At 52.8% G+C, this 14868-nt stretch overlaps 1 protein-coding gene across 1 annotated transcript in view; it reads left to right on the top strand.

Moving 5' to 3' along the window:
- Positions 1 to 14868, top strand: part of LOC147099511 (proline-rich protein 12-like) — an 81607-nt gene that overhangs the window by 27152 nt on the left and 39587 nt on the right. The window contains exon 2 of the mRNA XM_085969714.1: positions 14627 to 14739. Within this exon, the coding sequence (XP_085825840.1) occupies positions 14627 to 14739 (113 nt within the window). The remainder of the gene's footprint in view (positions 1 to 14626; positions 14740 to 14868) is intronic.

The following is a 14868-nucleotide window of genomic DNA, read 5'->3' on the forward strand; positions in this document are numbered from 1 at the left end:
CCTGGTAGCTAAAATTCTCCAGCCCTGGTAACATCCTTGTGAATCTCCTCCCTGGCCTGGCGACACGGAAGCTGTATAAATGCAAGCAGTTGTTGTTGGGCACCCCCACCCCATTGCTGCCTGGCATGAGATGGTTGGACCTATTCATGGAGGTTTCATCACGTGACCTCCCGCCCAGTCCAAAACAGCCTTTATTCCCCATCTCCCAATATTTTTATGGCTAATAAACAGAAGTGTTCAAAGCAGCACGATTTTTGCCGCCTATATGTTTTTTTTTTTAACCCTCTCCCTTGTTGCTGGCGGCCGTGTCCAGGAGATTAATCTTCAATTCCTGGAGACTCCAGGGCGACCCTGGAGGTTTGGCAACCCCTACCCAGCACAGGTAGCTGAACCTAGTCGCACCGCAGTGTATCCGAGATATCTACAGGCCGACGGACGACACTTTTGTTCAGGTGGACATAAAAGATCCCGTGACAGTTTTCAGAGAAGAGCATTGAGATCTCATGGTGCCTTGGGCAGCATTCCACCCGCAATCAGCGCCACCAGAAGCAGAGCAGCTGGTTATTCTCCGCTCTTACTGGGCACAAAATGGCGGCTGTGTTTTGCCGACACGGCAACACCACTTTGTTGTGCATGGATACCACCTCCCAAACCCGTGTCCTCCACCACCTCGAAGGACAAGAGGTAGCAGGCGCCTGGGAACACCACCACCTCCAAGTTCCCCTCCAAGTCACACATCATCCTGACTTGGAAATATATCGGCCGTTCCTTCATCGTCGCTGGGTCAAAATCCTGGAACTCCCTCCCTAACAGCACTGTGGGAGCACCTTCACCACACGGACTGTAGCGGTTCAAGAAGGCGGCTCACCACCACCTTCTCAAGGGGCAATTAGGGGATGGACAATAAATGCTGGCCTTGCCAGCGACGCCCAGATCCTGTGAATGAATTAACAAAAAAAGTGTTTTGAGATGTTCCCCGAGAGCTGTGTGATGAGGCACCGTGTACAAGTCCTTCTTTCAGTGTTGATTTACGAATATGCAAAGAAAGCTCCCAGACTAACCATTGAGGAGACATCTTGTTGGCGCCGCCTCCCCCAGTTGCTCAGTTACACACCAGGAGGAACCAAGGTTCCATCTCTGGTTTGTGCCGACTTAACCCATCTCAAGCCAGGCAGCAGTGGGGCAGGGGTGCCCACCCACAACCTCATACAGCTTCCGTGTCACCAGGCCAGGGAGGGGATTTACGAGGATGTTGCCAGGACTGGGGAATTTTAGCTACGAGGAAAGATTGGACAGGCTGGGGTTGTTTCCCTTTGCAACAGAGGGGAGACTTGATTGAGGTGTATAAAATTATGAGGGGTCTAGATAGAGTGGATAGGAAGGACCTATTTCCCTTAGCAGAGAGGTCAATAACCAGGGGGGCATAGATTTAAAGTAATTGGTCAGAGGTTTAAGAGGGGATTTGAGGAGAACATTTTTCACCCAGAGGGTGGTGGGGGTCTGGAACTCACTGCCTGAAAGGGTGGTAGAGGCAGAAACCCTCCTCACATTTAAAAAGTACTTGGATAGGCACTTGAAGTGCCGTAACCTACAGGACTACGGACCAAGAGCTGGAAAGTGGGATTGGGCTGGATCGCTCTTTGTCGGTCGGCAGAGGTCGCGGGTGATGTAAGAAAACTACTAGGCACTTGGTCTAAGCGTTAAACAAAGCTTTAATCAACTGCTTTACAACATGGAGGTCTAGTTGTGTCCTTCACTAGTTCCTGTTAAGAATGTCCTGCGCAAGCTGGGCTGGGCCCGTGCCCGAGTATTTATACTCTCCCTGGACAGCGCCACCCGTAGGCCGCTCAGTATTATTTCATAGGTCTTTCTTTCATGAATGAATTGATTCATGTCATCGGGTTTGGGAGGTGCTGCCGAAGAAGCCTTGGCGAGTTGCTGCAGTGCATCTTGTAGATGGTACACACTGCAGCCACGGTGCGCCGGTGGTGGAGGGAGTGAATGTTTAAGGTGGTGGATGAGGTGCCGATCAAGCAGGCTGCTTTGTCCTGGATGGTGTCGAGCTTCTTGAGTGTTGTTGGAGCTGCACTCATCCAGGCGAGTGGCGAGTGTTCCATCACACTCCTGACTTGTGCCTTGTAGATGGTGGCAAGGCTTTGGGGAGTCGGGAGGTGAGCCACTCGCCGCAGAATACCCAGCCTCTGACCTGCACTTGTAGCTGATCAACTGTGGACACCATCACGGCTGAGCCAGATCCACAAATGGACACGTTCTAGCCGGGACCTACAGGGTCGCGATTGTGAACGGTTAGAATTCTGGTTGCGTGTCCCCGCTTCAGTCTGTGGGTGTCAGCCTAAGCACTGACCAAGAATCAAATGTGGATCACACAAGGCAGCCTGGCTCAGTACCGCACCAGGAGCTGCCTTCTCCCACTGGCCCCTTTGGGAAGCTCTGAACGAATATTCGTTCCAATATAAACTCTCTTTCCCCCTGCGGAATCTATGCAGAAGCAGCTTTAAGACAGACACAAAGGCACCTAGACAGACAGACACACAGCAATGCAGACAGATGCAGAGACAGACGCAGACAAACTCATTGGTTGAGACCATGCTAATAATGTGGAACTGATTTGTTGTTGCACAGATGTCGCATAACGTGCGTCTGTTAGTCAGGACCCAGATTAGTGGGTGGTTTGTGTGTTTATTAAGCAAATAAAATTACCTGTGGGATTATATTTCAGCACCCGACTAAAAATAACCCAGTTAGGCCACGGAGTAATGGAGCTGTGTGAGAAAATTGCAGAGACAGCGACTGAAAGGCAGGAGGGAGTAACAGAGGGTGACGGAGGGGCCGGGAGAGGGTGACGGAGGGGCCGGGGGAGGGCGACGGAGGGGCGGGGGAGGGTGACGGGGCAGGGGAGGGTGACGGGGCAGGGGAGGGTGACGGAGGGGAGGGCGACGGAGGGGCGGGTGACGGAGGGCCGGGAGAGAGTGACGGAGGGGCGGGTGACGGAGGGGTGGGGGAGGGTGACGGAGGGGTGGGGGAGGGTGACGGAGGGGCGGGGGAGGGCGATGGAGGGGCGGGGGAGGGTGACGGGGCAGGGGAGGGTGACGGAGGGGAGGGCGACGGAGGGGCGGGTGACGGAGGGCCGGGAGAGAGTGACGGAGGGGCGGGGGAGGGTGACGGAGGGGGAGGGGAGGGTGACGGAGGGGCAGGGGAGGGCGATGGAGGGGCGGGGGAGGGCGACGGAGGGGCGGGTGACGGAGGGCCGGGAGAGAGTGACGGAGGGGCGGGGGAGGGTGACGGAGGGGCGGGGGAGGGTGACGGAGGGGCGGGGGAGGGTGACGGAGGGGCGGGGGGGGCGACGGAGGGGCGGGGGGGGCGACGGAGGGGCGGGGGGGGGCGACAGAGGGGCGGGGGAGGGTGACGGAGGGGCGGGGGAGGGTGACGGAGGGGCGGGGGAGGGTGACGGAGGGGAGGGTGACGGAGGGGCGGGGGAGGGTGACGGAGGGGGAGGGGAGGGTGACGGAGGGGCAGGGGAGGGCGATGGAGGGGCGGGGGAGGGCGACGGAGGGGCGGGGTGACGGAGGGCCGGGAGAGAGTGACGGAGGGGCGGGGGAGGGTGACGGAGGGGCGGGGGAGGGTGACGGAGGGGCGGGGGGGGCGACGGAGGGGCGGGGGGGGCGACGGAGGGGCGGGGGGGGGCGACGGAGGGGCGGGGGGGGGCGACGGAGGGGCGGGGGAGGGTGACGGAGGGGCGGGGGAGGGTGACGGAGGGGCGGGGGAGGGTGACGGAGGGGAGGGTGACGGAGGGGCGGGGGAGGGTTACGGAGGGGAGGGTGACGGAGGGGCGGGGGAGGGCGACGGAGGGGCGGGGGAGGGCGACGGAGGGGCGACGGAGGGGAGGGCGACGGAGGGGCGGGGGGAGGGCGACGGGGAGGGCGACGGAGGGGCGGGGGAGGGCGACGGAGGGACGGGGGAGGGTGACGGAGGGGGGAGGGTAACGGAGGGGCAAGAGCGGGTAACAGAGGGGAGCGGGGGAGGGTAACGGAGAGGCAGGAGAGAAGAGAGCGGGCAGAATATACGTAGGGGGAGTAACGGAGAGGGAGTTGGAGGATAGCTGAAAAGCAGGAGGGAATAACAAAGGATAGGGGAGAGGATAGCTGCACGAGAGGAGCAAGTTACAGAGGGGATAGTGGAGAGGTAGGAGGGAGTTGGAAAGATTTGCAGAGAGATGGGGAGGCAAGGGCGGTTGGAGGCAGAATAATATGTATGTGGGGATAGGATGTATTACGAGTGTTGGCTTGGCTCAGTTAGTAGCTTCTCTTGTCCGAGTCAGAAGGTTGCGGGTTCACACTCCGTAACCTTGGCTGATGTCGCCACGCTTTGCCGGAGGTGCCATCCTTGCGATGAGATGTTAAGCCGAGACTGTGCCCGCCTGTCAGATGGTGCTGTGGATGTTCTGGATTCCCATGTTGCTATTCAGAGGTGCCCTGCCGAATGTTCCCCCTTCAACCCTTGCCAGCAAAACAGACTTTAACTGGTTGTTCATCTCACCGCTGTTTGTGGGATCTTGCTCTGTGCAAAGTGGCTTCTGCGCTTACCTGCAACAAAGTAATTAATTGCGTGCGAAGAGCTCGGTGATGTTTTTGAGAGACGCAACGACACAAATGTGCGTTTCCCCTTGTACAGGTGATGCCAGATTAACTCCGTCCTCTGCCCAGCGCTGATTCCCTCACCTGACATACAGTTCAGCAGGCACCATTCACCCTTTCCGACATCTTCCCCTACTACTGGGCATTATTCACGCTAGAGCCTCGACCGTGAATGTCTTTTTATCCCTAATTGCCCTCGAGAAGGTGGTGGTGAGCCGCCTTCTTGAACCGCTGCAGTCCGTGTGGTGAAGGTGCTCCCACAGTGCTGTTAGGGAGGGAGCTCCAGGATTTTGACCCAGCGACGATGAAGGATCAGCGATCTATTTCCAAGTCAGGATGATGTGTGACTTGGAGGGGAACTTGGAGGTGGTGGTGTTCCCATGCGCCTGCTGCCCTTGTCCTTCTAGGTGGAAGAGGTCGCGGGTTTGGGAGGTGCTGTCGAAGAAGCCTTGGCGAGTTGCTGCAGTGCATCTTGTAGATGGTACACACTGCAGCCACGGTGCGCCGGTGGTGGAGGGAGTGACTGTTTAAGGTGGTGGATGGGGTGCCAATCAAGCGGGCTGCTTTGTCCTGGATGGTGTGGAGCTTCTTGAGTGTTGTTGGAGCTGCACTCATCCAGGCAAGTGGAGAGTATTCCATCACACTCCTGACTTGTGCCTTGTAGATGGTGGAAAGGTGCACGCTATTCGACCGTGGAGGATATCCTAGCCTGATCTCACCTGGAGCCACCTCACGTGCACATGATCTCACTGTAGAGAGACCCAGGAGCTCATGTTCCCTTCCGTAACCCAGGGTGCTGTGGCCAAATGTAAAAAGAAAGAAAGACTTGCATTCATATAGCGTGTCAGCATGGATTTTGTGCTCAAGTCCGTGGAGTGGGACCTGAACCCTGGACCCTCTGAGGCGAGTCAGAAGGCCGAGCTGAGGTCAGCCGACTCGGTTGCTGGTGTTTTTGAAGTGACTCACACTTTGGGTTATAAATTCCACGCTCGTTCCCAGAGAACTCTGCTTACAAAGTAAATTAATGCCTACCCATGGTGTGGCTGCTGAAAGATTATATGGGCTTTATTCTTTGCCAAGGTTGCTCCTGTCCGGATGACACTGACCCTTGCTGTGGTGTCATTCCATGGGCATCGCTGCCATCTGATATCTTACAAAACGTGTAAACTAGGGAGTTCTCCCCAGTGTCCAGGCCAAGATTTATCCCTCAACCAACATCACTAAAACAAATTATCCGGTCATTATCACATTGTTGTTTTGCTGTGCGCAAATTGGCTGTCGTGTTTCTTACATTACAACAGTGACTGTATTTCAAAATCCCATTGGCTGTGAAGCGCTTTAGGACGTCCTGAGGTCGTGAAAGGCGCTGTAGAAATACAAGGTCTTTCTTTATTGACCAGTCACTGGACCATTGGGAGCACGAGCGCCCAGCCCGATCCTGTCCTTACTCAATGTCTCTAGCCTTACATTTTGTAGTAGACATCAAGACTAGTGGGAACCGCGGTGGATTCTTCTCCCCCCTCCACCCCCAATCCCTCCGTAGCCCGGGTACTGAGGCCGGTTGCTGTACCTGCTGAGACTACGCAATTCAGCGCAGAGGGTTGAGTCCAGCAAGCTGGCTCAGTAAGCAGGTCGTTCATCTCGCAGCCACTGGTGTGCTAGGCATTGATTAACTCAACATGTCAACCGCTGTGTACAAGGGGCAGAGTTCAAGACAGTGACGTCTAGGGGATACCAATCGGTGGGAGATAGCCCGCAGGCAGCAGATACTTCACCGCTGGTATTAGGGCGAGACTTCATGGATTGATCGCACGGTACGTCTGAGATGCTGCAGCTGCTCTGGTATAAACGTGAGGCTAGAATTCAATGACATGTTGAGCGTTTGATCGCCAGTAGTAATTTCTAGCCTACAGTGCTGCTCCAACCCTAATATTGGAGATAACATAAGAACACAAGAAGTAGGAGCAGGAGTAGGCAATACGGCCCTTCGGGCCTGCTCCGCCATTCAATAGGATCATGGCTGATCCGAATCAAGACTCACGTCCACTTCCCTGCCCTCTCCCCGTAACCCCTAATTCCCTTATTTGCTAGGAAACTGTCTATCTCCGTTTTAAATTTATTTAATGTTGCAGCTTCCACAGCTCTCTGGGGTAGCAAATTCCATAGATTTACTACCCTCTAAGTGAAGAAGTTTCTCCTCATCTCAGTTTTGAAGTGGCAGCCCCTTATTCTAAGATTATGCCCCCTAGTTCTAGTCTCACCCATCAGTGGAAACATCCTCACCGCATCCACCCGATCAAGCCCCCTCACAATCTTATGTGTTTCGACAAGATCGCCTCTCATTCTTCTGAACTCCAATGAGTAGAGGCCCAACCTACTCAACCTTTCCTCATACGTCAACCCCCTTATCTCCGGAATCAACCGAGTGAACCTTCTCTGAACTGCCTCGAGAGCAAGTATATCTTTTCTTAAATATGGAAACCAAAACTGCACGCAGTATTCCGTGCTGAGATGAGCGACAGTCAGTCCTATCTTTCTGACGTTGTGGCAGATGGACTCTGGCATGGATCAGGGCACCTTCTCCGGGGCCCTGCACTCTGCTTGGCCTTGAGCCAGGGCAGGGGAGCAGGGAGACGGGTCTTCCCTGGATGAGGGCCACACTATTCCATTAGAGAAGGTTGAGGGTTCGAGTCCCGCTCCAGAGACTTGAGCACGTATTCTAGGCTGACACTCCAGCGCAGTGCCGAGGGAGCGCTGCACTGTCGGAGGTGCCGTCTTTCGGATGAGACGTTTAAAAACCGAGGTCTCGTCTACCCTCTCAGGTGGACGTAAAAGATCCCGCGGCCACTATTTCGAAGAAGAGCAGGGGAGGTATCCCCGGTGTCCTGGGCCAATATTTATCTTTCAACTAACAAAACTTAAAAAAAAATTATCTGGCCATCTAGAAACATAGAAACATAGAAGATAGGAGTAGGCCATTTGGCCCCTCGAGCCTGCTCCGCCATTCAATGAGATCATGGCTGATCATCCAAACTCAGTACCCTGTCCCTGCCTTCTCCCCATATCCCTATTTATCTCATTGCTGTTTGTGGGAGCTTGCTGTGCGCAAATTGGCCGCCGCATTTCCTACATTACAACAGTGACTACACTTCAAAAGTTCCTCATTGGCTGTGAAGAGCTTTGGGATGTCCTGAGGTTGTGAAAGGTGCTATATAAATGCAAGGCATCAGAACTATCAAAGACCAACAATGGTGGGGGGGGGGTCTAGGCATTCAGTATCGATCTGTGTTTAATTTCTCTTCTTGCGACTGTTGGTTGGCTGTTTTTCACTTGTATCTTCTGATTTGATTTCAAATTAGCATCAGCTCATAGAATCCTAGAATAGCACAGCACAGAAGGAGGCCATTCGGCCCATCGAGTCTGGGGCGGCTCTTTCGAAGAACAACCCAGTCAGTCCCACAAACACTCTTTCCCCACATCCCTGCAATTTTTTTCTCTTATTGTTTCCTATTTTTGTGAGTTCCTCGCACCTTCATTTGAATGGAATCTCCAATGTCTTCTTCACCCCAGAACTGGCACGTTGGAAAGGTCCCATGGTGCTATTTGAGGAAGAACGGAGGGGAGTTCTCCCAGTGGGTCCTGGTCAATGTTTCTTCTCTTCTTAGGCAGTCCCTCGGAACCGAGGATGACTTGCTTCCACATTAAAAATGAGTTCTCAGGTGACTGATGAGTCCAATGCGGGACCTACAGTTTCAGTTACAGGTGGGGCAGACGGTGGTTGAAGGGGGCGGGTGGGTGGGGTGCTTGGGTTGACGTCCGCTCCTTGCGCTTGGCTTCCGCTTGCTCCCGGCGAAGAGACTTGGTGTTCGGCACCTTCCCGGATGCTTCTCCTCCACTTTGTGCGGTCTTGGGCCAGGGATTCCCAGGTGTCGGTGGGGATGTTGCACTTTTTCAAGGAGGCTTGGAGGGTGTCCTTGAAGCGTTTCCTCTGCCCACCTGGGGCTCTCTTGCCGTGCCGGAGCTCCGAGTAGAGCGCTTGTTTTGGGAGTCTCGTATCGGGCATGCGGACAATGTGACCCGTCCATCGGAGCTGATCGAGCGTGGTCAGAGCTTCAATGCTAGGGATGTTGGCCTGAGCAAGAACACTGATGTTGGTGCGCCTATAACCAAAACAGATTAGCTGGCAATTTATCTCTTTGCTGTTTTGGGACATTTCTGCCCAAATTGGCTGTTGCCTTACCCTACATATAACAGTGTTTACACTTTGTTGGTTGTAAAGCGCTTTGGGACGTCCTGAGGTTGTGAAAGGCGCTATATAAATGCAAGTTCTTTCTTTCTCGACCCATGTTTGAGCCTCTGCAGTGAGCGTTGGCGGGCTATTCAGAAGCAAGGGCTGCAAGAGCCGAGGCTGATCCAGTCTTCACTTGAGTACCGCGAACTGAGGCGCCATCTCTCTGTTCCGATCCCTTGACACGATTTGAACACGAGCAAGGAGTTCTCCCAGTTTCCTGGCCGGCATTTCCCCCCCGTCAGCCAGGACTGGTTGTGCGTGTATTTGAGCTAATAAAAATTCCCGTGGGATTACATCTCGGCAGGAGGCTAAAAATAGCCCAGTTGGACCACGGAGTAATGGGACCGTGGGAGGAAATATCAGAGACATAGAAACATAGAAGATAGGAGCAGGAGTAGGCCATTCGGCCCCTCGAGCCTGCTCCGCCATTCAATGTGATCATGGCTGATCATCCAAATTCAGTACCCTGTCCCTGCCTTCTCCCCATATCCCTTGATCCCTTTAGCCTTAAGAAATATACCTAACTCCTTCTTGAATATATTTAATAAGTTGGCCTCAACTGCCTTCTGTGGTAGAGAATTCCACAGGTTCACCACTCTCTGGGTGAAGAAATTCCTCCTCATCTCTGTCCTAAATGGCTTACCCCTTATCAGTGGCATAAAGGCAGCAGGGATGGATTGAAGAGAGAGAGAGAGAGAGAGGCAGGCGGGTCAGAGAGGAGAGACGGGAGGGAGCCACAGATTAGAGAGGATAGTAGAGAGGCTGGAAGGAGACACATTGCGAGAGCCAGGAGAGAATAGCAAGTCCATGGGAAGTAGAGACATATTACAAGTGTCGGCTTGGCTCGGTTGGTGGGACTCTTGCTCCTGAGAAAACGTTGTGGCTGTACACCGCGCCCCAACCCTCGGCTGGCATTCCATTGCAGTGCGGAGAAAGTGATTCATTGTTGGAGGTACCGTCCTTCAGGTGATGTGTTTAACACGAGGCCCTTTACAATGGACATTAAAAAAAATGCCGTTGCACTCCTTTGAAGAGCAGTGACACTTCCGCCTCAACCAACACCACCGAGAAAGGAGATTAACTGGTGGTTCACCTCCTTGTTTGTGGGATCTTGCTGCACATTTACCAACATAACCGTTCAAGGAGTTCATTGTACTCCTAAAGCATCTCTCAAGATATGCCGTAAGGCAAAGTACAAATGTAAGTCTTGCTTCCATCTTTCACCCGGTTAACGCAACCATTGTCAAGTCATTGGATCTTGACTCGGGTCAGGCACTCTGACTGATTCCTCTTCTCTGCCCCCGCCGCCCCCCCCCCCCCCCCCCCCCAACCACCACCCCACCACCCACCTTATCCGAGGCAACTGACTTCAATTGTAGCCCAATGCTCCTGTTGCCAGGGCTGGGTCCAGTTAACTGAGCACAAACCGCTACCAATCCTGGAACCTTCTATGTTGCTTGTCTCGACAACAACTTTTATTTATATAGCGCCTTTAACATAGTAAAACGTCCCGAGGCGCTGCACAGGAGTATTTTAAGACAAAAAAAATAATTTGACACCGATCCACATAAGGATAAATTAGGGCAGGTGACCAAAAGCTTGGTCAAAGAGGTAGGTTTTAAGGAGCGTCTTATAGGAGGAGAGAGAGGTAGTGAGGCGGAGAGGTTTAAGCAGGAAATTCCAGAGCTTAGGGCCTCGGCAGCTGAAGGCACGGCGGCCAATGGTTGAACGATTATAATCAGGGATTCTCAAGAGGGCAGAATTGGAGGAGCGCAGATATCTGGGGTGGGGTTGTGGGACGGGAGGAGGTTACAGAGATAGGGATCTCTGTAAAAGTAAATCATGCTTGACTAATCTACTGGAATTTTTTGAGGATGTAACTGGTAAAATAGATAAGGGAGAACCAGTGGATGTGGTGTATTTGGACTTTCAGAAGGCTTTCGATAAGGTCCCACATAAGAGATTAGCGTGCAAAATTAAGGCACATGGGATTGGGGGCAAGGTATTGACTTGGATAGAGAACTGGTTGGCGGACAGAAAGCAAAGAGTTGGCATAAACGGGTCGTTTTCCGAGTGGCAGGCAGTGACTAGTGGGGTACCGCAAGGCTCGGTCCTAGGACCCCAGCTGTTCACAATATATATTAATGATCTGGACGAGGGAATTGGATGTAATATCCCCAAATTTGCAGACGACACAAAGCTGGGTGGGAGGGTAAGCTGTGAGGAGGATGTCGTGAAACTCCAGTACGATTTGGACAGATTGGGTGATTGGGCAGAAACATGGCAAATGCACTATAATGTGGATAAATGTGAGGTTATCCACTTTGGTGGCAAAAACAGGAAGGCAGATTATTATTTGAATGGCAATAGATTGGGAGAAGGGGAAGTGCAAAGAGACCTGGGTGTTCTTGTGCACCAGTCGCTGAAGGTAAGCATGCAGGTGCAGCAGGCGGTTAAGAAGGCAAGTGGTATGTTGGCCTTTGTAGCAAGAGGGTTCGAGTACAGGAACAAGGATGTCTTGCTACAGTTGTACAGGGCCTTGGTGAGACCGCACCTTGAGTATTGTGTGCAGTTTTGGTCACCTTACCTGAGGAAGGACGTTCTTGCCATGGAGGGAGTGCAGCGAAGATTCACCAGACTGATACCTGGGATGGCAGGAATGACGTATGAGGAGAGATTGTGTCAATTGGGCTTATACTCACTGGAGTTTAGAAGATTGAGAGGGGATCTCATCGAAACTTATAAAATTCTGTCAGGCCTGGACAGACTAGATGCAGGAAGGATGTTTATGATGGCCGGGGAGTCCAGAACCAGGGGTCATAGTCTAAGGATAAGGGGTAAGCCATTTAGGACTGAAATGAGGAGGAATTTCTTCACCCAGAGAGTGGTGAACCTGTGGAATTCTCTGCCACAGAGGACGGTGGAGGCCAGTTCATTAAATATATTCAAAAAAGAGTTGGATATATTTCTTAAGGCTAAAGGGATCAAGGGATATGGGGAGAAGGCAGGGACAGGGTACTGAATTTGGATGATCAGCCATGATCTCATTGAATGGCGGAGCAGGCTCGAAGGGCCGAATGGCCTACTCCTGCTCCTATCTTCTATGTTTCTATGTTAACGCTTAGACCAAGTGCCTAGTAGTTTTCTTACGTCAGTCTCAAAGCGTTTTACAGCCAATGAAGTACTTTTTTTGAAGTGTAGTCACTGTTGTAATGTAGGAAACGCGGCAGTCCATTTGCGCACAGCAAGCTCCCACAAACAGCAACGTGATAATGACCGGATAATCAGGTTTTTTTTTTTTAAGTGATGTTGGTTGAGGGATAACGATTGGCCAGGACTCCCCTGCTGTTCTTCAAAAGAGTGCCATTTTACGTCCACCTGTGAGGGCAGGAGGGGCCTCGCTTTGTCGTCTCATCCGAAAGACTGGGAGTGTCAGCCTGGATTATGGGCTCCAGTCTCTGGGGTCGTGCTTGAACCCACATGGCACGATGGTCTGCCAACATGGAACATGACTAGGCACCATGCCAACTGGTTAACCAGGAGTCCAGCACAAAACCAAAGGGATAAGAACTGGACAGTTAAGTTGATCTGATACCGGCCCTGGAGCAAATGATCCTGTCTTAATATGAGCCGATCAATAATCCAGCCTTTGTTGCAGTCGCTCAGCCCAGTTAAACTGTCCCCTGTGTCAGGCCTGCTTTGTATCATTAACACGAGGAGATCTGCAGGCACTGAAATAGGTCGGAACGTATCTCCTCTCTTCTTAGGCAGTCCCTCAGAACCGAGGATGACTTGCTTCCACATTAAAAATGAGTTCTCAGGTGACTGATGAGTCCAATGCGAGACCTACAGTCTCTGTCACAGGTGGGGCAGACAGTGGTTGAAGGGGCGGGTGCTTGGGTTGACGTGCGCTCCTTGCACTGCCTGCGCTTGGCTTCCGTTTGCTCCCAGCGAAGAGACTCGAGGTGTTTGGCACCTTCCCGGATGCTTCTCCTCTGCTTTGTGTGGTCTTGGGCCAGGGATTCCCAGGTGTCGGTGGGAATGTTACACTTTTTCAAGGAGGCTATGAGGGTGCCCTTGAAGCATTTCCTCTGCCCACCTGGGGCTCTCTTGCCGTGCCAGAGCTCCGAATAGAGCGCTTGTTTTGGGAGTCTCGTATCGGGCATGCGGACAGTGTGACCCGTCCATCGGAGCTGATCGAGCATGGTCAAAGCTTCGATGCTGGGGATGTTGGCCTGAGCGAGAACACTGACGCTGGTGCGCCTGTCCTGCCAATGGATTTGCAGGATCTTGCGGAGGCAACGTTGGTGGTACCTCTCCAGTGCTTTGAGGTGCCTGCTGTACATGGTCCATGTCTCTGAGGCATACAGGAGGGTGGGTATCACTGCTGCTCTCTAGACCATGAGCTTAGTGCCGGGTTTGAGGTCCTGGTCTTCAAACACTCTTCCTCAGGCAACCGAAGGCTGCACTGGCACACTGAAGGCAGTGTTGGACTTCGTCAATGACTCCCCTGAGCGTTCTCAGTCGCTGGTGTCTCCCCTCAGCCCCAAGTGTTTTTTTTTTCAATTGTGAAGTTCGACCGGGTTCGGAGTGCGAGGCTCAGGTTTCCAACCCGCTAGAAAATGATCCGGAGTCTCCAGGAATTGTAGGTCAATCTCCAGGACACTGCCTGGAGAAAAATCACAGGGGCTTTTAAAAAAAACAAATATATTTGTGTGTGCTTTTTTTCGTTGCCTTTGAACACTTTTTTTTGTTTGTTAGTTATAAAGGTATTGGAGATGGGCAAATGACCATCCTCGCGGCGCGGGACGGTCAGGCGCCGCGAGGATGGTCACGTGGGGGGACCAATGGCAATGTGAGGGGGCGGGGCGGTTGGAGACGGGAGATCGAGTGGTGGAGGGGGGTGGGATGGGGTAGGAGGTCAGGGAGTTTAACCTGACATAGCGGCCAATTCCAAGACTCCTTATTTCTTCCGATATACCAATCTCTTTTTTTGTCTTGCTGCAGTTGTACAGGGCCTTGGTGAGACCGCACCTTGAGTATTGTGTGCAGTTTTGGTCGCCTTACCTGAGGAAAGATGTTCTTGCCATGGAGGGAGTGCAGCGAAGATTCACCAGGCTGATACCTGGGATGGCAGGAATGACGTACGAGGAGAGATTGGGTCGATTAGGCTTGTACTCGCTGGAGTTTAGAAGAATGAGAGGGGATCTCATTGAAACTTATAAAATTCTAACAGGACTAGACAGACTAGATGCAGGAAGGATGTTCCCGATGGCGGGGGAGTCCAGGACCAGGGGTCACAGTCTAAGGATAAGGGGTAAGCCATTTAGGACAGAGATGAGGAGGAATTTCTTCACCCAGAGAGTGGTGAACCTGTGGAATTCTCTACCACAGAAGGCAGTTGAGGCCAATTCATTAAATATATTCAAGAAGGAGTTAGATATATTTCTTAAGGCTAAAGGGATCAAGGGATATGGGGAGAAAGCAGGGACAGGGTACTGAATTTGGATGATCAGCCATGATCTCATTGAATGGCGGAGCAGGCTCGAGGGGCCGAATGGCCTACTCCTGCTCCTATCTTCTATGTTTCCATGTTTTTAAATCTTGCTTAAGCATCTCTTAATGATTGTTCTTTTTCTCCCCACCGCCCCCCCCCCCCCCCCATTTAATTCTTGTCTAGTCTGGTGTACGGAGGGTCTCGCAGTTCACACCCAGAAACGGACATCCTGCATAGACAGGCGTATGCAACGCCCCATCCTCTGCAAGGCTATGCGACCAACCATCATCCAGCTGGTGAGTGGCGACGACATTGGATTAACCATCGACCCTGCGGCAGCTCTGCTTCAGGGCACTAACTTGGGAATGCTAAGGAATGGAAGGCAGATTCTCCCCCACCCCGTCCCGTACACCCGCACTGTCACT

This window comes from Somniosus microcephalus, chromosome 28 (genome assembly GCF_052327205.1).
Source record: "Somniosus microcephalus isolate GS21.2 chromosome 28, FLI_Smic_1.0, whole genome shotgun sequence".
Classification (NCBI taxonomy): Eukaryota; Metazoa; Chordata; class Chondrichthyes; order Squaliformes; family Somniosidae; genus Somniosus; species Somniosus microcephalus.